General features: G+C 47.8%; 1 protein-coding gene across 1 annotated transcript; it reads left to right on the plus strand.

Moving 5' to 3' along the window:
• The first annotated feature begins 4,886 nt into the window (after positions 1-4,886).
• On the plus strand, positions 4,887-6,630 carry LOC103771333 (heparan-sulfate 6-O-sulfotransferase 2-like). The gene is given in 2 exon segments (XM_008938624.1): positions 4,887-5,577; positions 5,580-6,630. Coding segments are annotated over 2 exon segments (759 nt in total). The 3' UTR covers positions 5,648-6,630.
• The last annotated feature ends 3,463 nt before the right edge of the window (positions 6,631-10,093 follow it).

The following is a 10,093-nucleotide window of genomic DNA, read 5'->3' on the forward strand; positions in this document are numbered from 1 at the left end:
GGTGAGCAGCAGGAGCTGCAAGCCTTCCCCACGCCCTCCATCCTCAGGTCTGGCCACAGCCCTTCCTCTCTGCATCACCTGGGCTGTGGCTGCTTTGCGGTCCGGCTTTGCGCAGCTGGGGCAGCTGGGTTGGGATGAGATGTACTCGTAGTCTGGGAGATTCTGACCCGTCCTGGTGCTCGAGCACCACGTCTCAGCAGCACAGCTCTGCACACAGCGAGCCTCCCGAGCGCCGCGGCGCGAGCGGCTGCGTATTCCTTCCCTGGCAGCTCCTCTGGGCTCTGAAGTCTCTGGCTTTACTCAGTGCTGTCACCCCCTGGGGTTTCACACCTCCTCGTTTGGACTTCCTTTTTTTATTTTTTTTAATTTTTTTTTTCCTTTAATGTTGCTTTTAGCAGCTTGCTACAAGGATGCTTTTAAAAAAAAAAAAATCATTAGATTGGAAAAAAAGATTCTCACTCAGCCCCTGTGCTGGGACAGAGGTGGGGATGGGGCTGGCACAGATGCATTATGTGACCACAGAATCATCCTTCAAAGTGAGCAGATGGCTCAGGCTCAATAAACCCCTCAGAGAAATTCACAGAGGTCTTTGAGGTTTCAGTTTGCTTTGTATTTTCTCCAGGGGCTGTGCAGGAAGGAAAGAGGGGGATGCTCTGGGCTCAAGTACTAGAAAACTGAAAGCAGATCTGACCACTGACAGCACTGTCCACTGGCCTGCTTCAATAAAAGACATCATACCTTAGCAACTGTCCCCTCTTAGCAACAATGTCAGGCAGGGGCTTGCACTGTCCACCCAACCTGGCGTGTGTTGCTCCCTTGTGGAGTCTCTGGGATGCTGACATGGGGTAGCAAAGCATGTGCGGAAGAGTGTAGGACATCTTCAGGACCATGCAGGTAATTAAAGTGCCCTGGGACCAGCCTTGGGGCATTCATGTGGCAGCACTGCTGCCCCAGACATGGTGCCCGTGCTGGGTCAACTGGAGGGAGCTGTGGTTCTGGCCCTTGGGTGGCTTTCCTGGCATCACAGCGACACCGGGATGGGATGGCAGTGTGAGGGCTGGCATTGCTGTGGCTGTGGGGTGGCCAAGCACGTGTCTCCTCCTCTCTCCATCCCTGGCTTCCAGCACATCACCCTGCCTGTCTCTGCCATTTTTCTTGATCTACCCATGGGTAGAAGCATCAAAGCACCAAGAAAGCCCAGCTTTCACACCCCAGCAGACAATGCAAGCTGTTAGCTGGGCGTTTATCTGAGGGGAGCTTCTGACCTTTCCTGAGCTCCTCTGTAATGGATCATGTGCAAATAATTCACGGCTCCTAAAAATGGCTTCAACTTTGCAGTGATGTGATGAGCAGAGTGGGTGATGCAGCATGGTGATCAAACTCAACACTGTGGGATGGTTCAGTGCCTGTGTTCCTCGGGGAGTAGCTGTGCACAGGGAGATACCAAGAGCAAGTGAGTGTCACACCATCTTACGTTGCTGATGGCTCCAGGGTCAAACCCAGTTTCTGAGTTGACTTCAAGCTTCTTTTGTTCTCTATTTCATAGGCATCCAGCTCAACTGTATTAGAAAACCCATGTTTCTGATGAGTGCCTCTCTTTAAATCAGAGGGATGATTCACAGTAAAGTTTGAGCTCTACCTGCAGACATGTTGTCTCAGGCTCTGAAGCACAAGCTTCAAGGGATGGGCAGGAGCTCAACACCCCCTTGTTAAGATAGCAGAAAGAACAAGCTGGTACGTACAGAGCTAAAAATAATTGTGAAGCTTTGAGGCTTCCTCCCAGTTGCAGCAGAAGGATGCTCTAAGCACTGATGGCCGAGTCCATCTCTGGCACGGCTCTGACTTGATGATGCATTAAAGCTTTTGTGACTTTTTGAAGCTTAGTTCAGACAAATGCAGAGTGGAGCTGCCATAATTTCTAACTTGTTATGAGGGTGGCTTGAGGCAGACCCAAAAGCTGGTGTTCCCAAAAGGGATGCCACCTTTTTTTGGTAGAGTTTTAACAAGGAAATTTCGGGAGAAATGCATAAAATAGCTGAGATTTGCTCAGTAGCTCACAAATCATCTCTCTGCAAGTTGTGTCTGGAAAGCAGGATTTGTCTGGGAAATAACAGCATAGTATAAATAACAGCCACAAGCCCATCTGCAGGGAGCTGTGCTCAGGCCAGGTAGGATGTGGGCTCCACCTAGGGCATCCCATAAGCATTCCTGCTGATGGTTGGGCTTCCTGCGTGCAGGGTGCTGGGGGGAGCCCAGGCACCACCTCCGTGCTCCTGCGCAGTCCCGTGAGCAGATATCTTTACTCCGTCTCCTCTCCCTCGGCTGCAGCGTTTTCCCCGGATGGGTGCTGATGGAGATATCTGCCCAAATGAGGCCGCCGGCCACCCGGGGTGATGGTGATCTGTTACAACGTGGTTTCTTCCACCAACACACAAATTTTCACTCATTCTTTTGTTTTTACAACAGCAGCCAAGAGAGGTGCTTTGTCACTGCCTCTGTCCAAAGAGCATAAGGGGAGAGCGGCTGAAGAGTTTGAGCTATGATAAAATGCTCATTTTATCGATCTTGGCTGAAGGTTTGTTTCCTTTCTCACATTAACTCCCCAACGAATGCTGTGATGACCTTAGAATGTAGGATTTGGTTGGCCTTCTCCCTCAGCTGGCAACACCCCCATGCCTGCACCCCACTCCCCTCCCAGCCTCACTGAATCACTGATGAGCCAGGTTGTACAAGGTGCTCTGGGCTAAGCAGAGCTTTACTTTTGCCTCTGTCATCAGAGGTTTGTTGCTACATGGCACTAACTTGTTATTGCTGGAGGGCTGAATCATTATTTTAGCGCAGTATCCCAATAAACTAGATCCAAGTGTGAGGAGTCCTGGCAGGAGTTGAAGAAGGAGCTTGAGTTTCTCCTGGAGATGCTCTATTTCTCCGTGTCAGGGACCCTGACAATGCTATGTCTTTGCTGCATCAATGGAGCCTGCTGCACAAGCATGACCAGGGTCAGCTTCTGCTCATCAGAGCAGCTGGTTGAGGTGGTGTTTTTTGTGGAAAGCCCTTTTCCTTTGCCAGGTTGGGTTCTCCAATGCTGCCAGAGACCTGCTGAGATGAGACGGAGCAAAACTCTTCCCATCTTTACTAGGGACAATGTCAGGTTGGCAGCTGTTGCTCTGGGTGTGCAGCATGAAAGTGAGCTTTGTCCTTACTCCCTCTTAACTCCAGCTCTCACTGTGAAATTGTTTAATGGCACTTTTGGGGAAAAGGACCTTCCTCAGGGGCGTGGCAGGGGCTTTGGCTCCCTTTGCCTGCGTGAATCTGTGGCCAAAGCCCCAGGAGCCAGGGGGGCAGCAGCAGTGCCTGGGTGAGCATGGGGACCATGATAGTGCTGATTGCAGTGCCCAGCTCTCTGAGTGTGTGTGAGCTGCTGTTGTGTCCAGCCCCTGAGCCTGTACTGGGCTCCTTGGCTTTATTTGGGTTTGCAAGTTTATTGTACTTTCTGCCTCTTTAATTTCTTACGAGCCTGGATGCTCTAAGTGGGAAGGAGAATGGCAACTCTCCACGTTTCCTCTCCCCTGTGCTTTTGGATGCTTTTGGAATGCCTTTGGAGCTTGTGATTCACTTTTTAGTCCGCCCAGAGACAATTTTCTGTAAAACATTGACATCTAGTGGCTTTTCTGCCGAAGGAAGCGATGGGGAACAAAAGATTGGCCAATCATGATGCCATTCAGGAAAGCAAATAAATGTCCCTTCTCCTCCTTATTATGCAGCACGGAGGGCAAGGCAATCACACCACGAGGGCTTGGGGCTCCTGGGCACACACTCCTTGGTGTCTTCATCCTGGAGAAGTGGTCTTCCTTGGCAGGACAATTTGCTTATTATGTTACTTTAATTCCATTTACTTAAGCAGGTAGCTGTTCTCCTGACAGCATCATCGTTGAGGTTGTGGTCATATTGAAGGAGGTGTGAAGAGCTCAGCACGTGTGGCTTCAGGTTGGCAAGCGTGGAAAACATGGTGTTTGATGGTGGCTTTTAATGTGCGACCCAGAGTGATTTTTTGATGCTGTATGTAGGGTTGAGCTTGCAGCTTTTCCAGCTGGTAGCCTAAGGAGGTTCCCTGCAAATAGTGTCCCCCACGTGTCCCATTGTCCTGTTGCTCCAAACGAATGTCAGCACCTGCCTTAGAAATGTTTTCTCTTACAAGATGCTGTAAGGCATCCTTTAATTTCCTGTTGCTCAGTTATCTCTCCTCTCTCATCATTGCAGTCCTGTTATCAGGTGAAGGCAGGAGGATAGAGCAGGATCTGCATGGGCTTTTCTGAGATCCTTGTTCCAGTGCAAGTGGCTTGGAGTTTCTGGGCACATCCCATTTGTCTGGCCTGTGAAAGGAAATATCTTGTAGCAAATACCTTCCTCATAGGTTTAAGGCTGTGCTGGGGCTTGTGCAGCTGAGTCTCACAGCTGCTCGTCAGGCAACGTAGCACAAGCAGCTTTTTGGAGACTACATAAACTTGTCAGTGCAGCTCTGTTGTACAAGGAAAATAAAAAAGCTGGAGTTACCTGGGTTAGTAGAGTTGGTGTTTAAATCCTGGGAGATATTTTGATTATTCTCCCAAGATCTGGGGAGAGTATCAGTTGATGTACCCAGCAGGAGCCCATTGCCAGATGGGCAGCCCAGCACAGGGAGAAATCTTGAGTCCCCTTGGGCCTCTCTAGAAGCAAAACCCATGAAGTGGTGCCGGATGTGTGCAGGTAGACACAGCCCTTCCTGCTCCTCCCGGGGAGTCTGTTGAGCTGTCCTTTGCCCTGCAGAGGTGTGGCGGGGGCACTCTGCGGCGGGGCTCCTGAGGGCCTCCCAAGCGCATCGCCGGCCTCTGTTGTTTTGAGCGCTGATGCGCAGCGTGCTGGAGGCGCGGGCACTAACCGCTCTGCCTCCCTCTCCCCTCGGCAGGAATTTCTACTACATCACCATCCTGCGTGACCCCGTCTCGCGCTACCTGAGCGAATGGCGGCACGTCCAGCGAGGAGCCACCTGGAAGGCGTCCCTGCATGTCTGCGACGGGCGATCCCCGACCACCGAGGAGCTGCCCAGCTGCTACACGGGGGACGACTGGTCGGGCTGTTCCCTGCAGGAGTTCATGGACTGCCCCTACAACCTTGCCAACAATCGCCAGGTCCGCATGCTGTCCGACCTCAGCCTGGTGGGATGCTACAACCTGTCGGTCATGCCCGAGGAGCAGAGAAATAAGGTTCTGCTAGACAGTGCCAAGGAGAACCTGAAGCGGATGGCCTTCTTCGGCCTGACCGAATTCCAGCGGAAGACTCAGTATCTCTTTGAGAAGACTTTCAACATGAACTTCATCTCCCCATTCACCCAGTACAATAGCACAAGGGCCTCCAGCGTGGAGATAGACGAGCAGACTCAGCAGCGCATCGAGGCCCTCAATTTTTTAGACATGGAATTGTACGATTATGCAAAAGACCTGTTCCTGCAGCGGTACCAGTACATGCGGCAGAAGGAGCACCAGGAGGCGCGGCGCAAGCGCCAGGAGCAGCGGAAGATCCTGCGGGCGAGGCAGGCGCGGACAGGGCGCAGGGGGAGAACAGCTCCAGCGCCGACTACCTGGGGAACGTGGAGCGGTGGCGGCGGTAGTGGGCACGCCACGGGCGCCGGAACGAAGCGGAACCCAACCCGACCTGCAAACGATGGGACGGCCCAAACAAGTGACGCTTCTCAAGGGTTTGAAGCAGGAGGAGGTTAAAATGTTGCCTTTGCAGTTGCCTTTGCAGTAAATGTTGTACTGTATGTGGAACACTTAATCTTAGCGTGTAATTAAATTGTCCTTTTTAGGTTTGTTGGATTATTTATGAAATGCGGGAGCCAAGCAGGCTCGTCGGAAATGGTTGCTTGGACGTTTATTTAAAAGAAAAGAAAAAAAAAATCCGTAAATTAGTTATGAGTACAAAATGGGATGCTGGAAAACGTTTATGGTGCTCGACTGAAATCTATCTGGGAAGCAAGCTCATTTCCTAATAAAGAGCATTTAGCATACTCTCACAATACAGTATATGAGCAAAACCTTTTCCCTTTGATTTTATCTTAATTTTATTTTAATAATGTGTTTTCAAGGGCACCGACTGCTTACAATATTTACCAAGTTAGCGAACGGACGGTGAAGGGAACAGTAAAGGTCTAGAAAAAATACTGACTAGTTTTATGTATATTATTGGCTTTTAAAAGGAATAGAAGTAATTTCTCTAGTTATATAAATATTTAAAATTTTAAACTTTTTCTACCTACTGCTGTTTAGAGTTTTAAGCTTGGTCTATCTCATATTTAAAAAAAGGAAAAAAAGGCAGACATACTTTTCTGAACTCAATGCCAATGTTAAAGACACTGTTTCCAGAATTTTTCAGGGCAGTATGATTTTAACCATTCTGGAAAAGTTACAGCACATCTTCATGTTTCATAAAGCGTTTTCCAAATTATAACCTTGTGACAGTGTCTAATTTTAAGTCTTCATTACCCGTGAGATACATAATGCTGAATTTATCATTCCTTAATAATTGGTGGCATAAACTAGATGAAATTATGTTGCTGATATTTGTGTAGTGTCTTTAAAAAGTCATAAAACTCTCTAACCCCAGCAATATTATGAAAATGATTGTTCAATGGAAGAACTAGATTTACACTTGTATTAGGATTTACTTCTAGTAAATCTTTGCTACACCAGATAACCAGATAAGAACAGGGCTTTTTTTTTTTTTCCCCTATGCTCTGGAGCCCTTTTGAGCGATGACAGGTGAGTGACGACTAAAAATGATGGAAACCAATTTTACCATAGCCATAGTTCTGCAGGATGAGAAGGTTGCACGGTGCACAGGGACGCAGCAGCCCGCTCCTGAGCCAGCCTTGCTGGGGCACGGGGAGAGGAGCTGGAGCTGGACCAGGCTCACCCACAGCCCTTTGGCCTCACCGGTACTGTCAGGGAGAGATGGGGCAGGAGGTGTGAGGGGCTACTATAAATCTCTATGCAAAAAAAAAAAAAAAAAAGAAACAAACCACCACCTCTGCAAGGCTTGGGCTATACCTGCAGCAAGGTCAGAAATGTTGTACGCAGCCTGCAGCGCTCCCGAGCTTCGCGCCAAGCGGCGATCTCGGTGTGGGTGCGTGGTGCTGGAGGCACCCAAAAAGGTGCTCCCTTGTCCCAGCGTCCGTGATGCTTACAAGGCTCACTTGCACTATTGCCTTCTGTAATGTTCTATACAGCAAGAGAGCAGGGGAGCATAAAATGAGGCAGAAGGCTTTAAAAGCATCTTACGGCTCCACGCCTAAGTTACCTGAAAGCTGTTTTACATTTGATGTTGTGTTGCAACCCAGGGGACAGCAATCCTGCTGGGGGCAAGCAGAGAGCAAAGCAGTGGCAAACCAATACCCTGCGTTAGCAGCCTGAAAAAGAGAATAACTTCATGTACAGCGATTTTTATTTTTTTTTTAAATGAGAACTGCAGTTGCCAATATGATGTCTAGGTCGTATTTTGGTTTTTACAGGGGAAAATAATTCGCTCTTAAAACTGAAAGGCACTGCTGTAAACAGGACTTAACTGTGAGCGAGCTGGAAGGCCTGTTGCAGAAGATGATTTTTGTTTTTATGCTGTGGTGTGCATGGTTTACAGAGACTAGTTGCATTTTCTTTGTGTATACTGTTTATTGTATATAGGGGTTGTACGAATATAAGGATACCATTTTGTCATAACCATATCAAACTCTACTGATTTCCACTGTAGATGCTGTCTTACTGTGTAGATTTACAGGCCAATCCACTGACTTTGATTGTGTAATTTAACAATAGAACCGATAAATAAAATTTAAATACAGACTTCTGATTTTCATGTGATTATTTCTTCATCTGACGACATACTGGGAATTGCACAGTTCGGAGTGACCAGTAATTTTGATGAATGAAAGAAGAGTTGACGGGCAAATCTACGAGTTTAAAATCACAGCTTTTCTGAAGTGTATTTAAACTACAGCTTTCAGGGGCAAAACCACTTCAGACTTACTCTGGTTAAGGAGCTACTGCTGAGATTTTTACTGCTTTTCTGATCAGTCCTCAGAGAAACAAGCTGTGCTTTTTTTCTGATTTTAAATATGATTGTCAGTGGTCTGCAGGATTATTAAGGGATTGTTTCTCTTTGTGTCTGTATGCATATGATTTTTTTTCCCTTTACATAGTCCCCCTCCATTTTTGCTCCAGCTGGCTCTGGAGGATGCTGCCTAGCTGCTGACTTCCAGTGCATCCAGCTGTCACCTCCTGGGGACATTGTAAAATACAAAGAAGCAAAACTCGACAGAGATGCAAAAGCAGATGGGAATGAATTAAGCATAATGCCCCAGACCAACTAGAAAAGGTGTTTTTTTACAGTTTGGTTGGAGGCAGTTTTTTCTTGGTGGATATAAAAGATCAGCGGGCTTGCAGGACTCGCAGCAGGGCAGTAGGCACAAAGATCTCCGTAAGAGACCTTGCCTTGACCTAGTTGAATTCCTCTGTGAGAATGGAGGTGCCCTTCCTCTTTTGAGAACCTGCAGGGGCATCTTATCTCTGCGAGTCTTTTTGAGTCATGGGGAGTGGGGAATGGAGGGATTTGCCAATGAATCTGCGTTTGAGTGACATGGCTTTATATACACATCTATTAGCACACTGAGAAAGCTGCTGGTGGAGCTGCTAATGGGACAGAGGTCATGCAACATGCTTCCCTGCAACTAAAAAAGCACCCAGCAACGAATTCTGGCATAAAAGCAATTGGAGTTGCCTTTTGAGAGCAGTACTTTGACAGATGAGTAAACTCTTCTACTGCAGGAGAGGAAGGATGGAGGAGCAGGGGACGTGTTTGGACAGACATCAGAAGCTGAGGGGCTACAGCAGTGAATCAAGCAGCACTTGGACTCTTTGGTAAGTTTTGAAAAACCTGGACACATCTCAAGAAAACTCTTGTGAGCACTGAGATGTAACAAGTTTCCACCAGATAGGGATGTCAGCAAGAGCAGTGCTGCCAACGTCAGCCTGAGGCAGCTGTGGAGATGGAGCCGTGTAGCGCCAATGTGTAATGTTAAAGAGAATGGGATTGGTTCATTTTGCCCCCCAAAAGGTTGGAAAGTTTATAGCTGAAACCTGTGGCTTTGCAAAGTGCCGTGGTTGGGGCAAATAGTTTGAAACTAAAACTTTCCTAAAAGGGTACCTGGTATATCGGGGATGTTGGATGTGAACTGCTCAGCTGATTTTTGTCAATGAAATTTGCAACCTCTTTATATAACATATGATATATTTTAGTATGCTGTAACATTTGCTTCCGATTATGTCATTTTTGAGTAAAAACGAGCAAATGGGCTTTTTCATGTAATTTTAAAAATTCACACATTATCCAAAATGCTGTGAGTAAGACCTGTGCAATTGCTGTTTCAGCTCATGAAATCACTGGGGAAAGGAGAAGAAAAACTGATACATCTCCTCTCTTACATTTCGGCCAGAAATATCAGATAATTGAGGGAATCTGTGAAGCTAATGCAGACTTCAGCTGCAGACCCAGGCTGGCCACGCACTCCCAGGGAAGCAGAGAGCAGAGCTCCAAGTGGAGAGGCCATCTGTACGGAGATGTCTGCTGCAGGAGAAATATTTTCCAAGCAGGTGACAGATTTCAATCTTTAACTTACTAAAAATACCCCTGTCTCTAAAGCATTCAGGTGGAGCTGGGAATGATGTAGTTATTGATGGACCCTGTCATGGTGGCAACACGTGGGATGAGAAAAGCAGAAGGTCCTTCCCACCACGTGAGGGAATGGGGATGCTGGGACAGGGGAGCTGGGATCTCCTTCCTCCAAGGTGGATAGGGCAATGACAAATCCAAGTCATGATCCAAACAAAGGTGGGATCTGTGCTCTGGAGGCAGCCAGCACCATCTGTCCTTGCCACCCTGCTGCCAGCCGTGGCTCCTGCATGGCGAGGAGGAACAGGCTGCACAGAACCTTCCTGAGCAAATAGCACAACATCTGAACTCTTGCCTATGAAATTCAATTCTGGATTTCCTAAAGCAATCTCCC

Source organism: Merops nubicus, unplaced genomic scaffold (assembly GCF_000691845.1).
Source record: "Merops nubicus isolate BGI_N331 unplaced genomic scaffold, ASM69184v1 scaffold1794, whole genome shotgun sequence".
Lineage (NCBI taxonomy): Eukaryota > Metazoa > Chordata > Aves > Coraciiformes > Meropidae > Merops > Merops nubicus.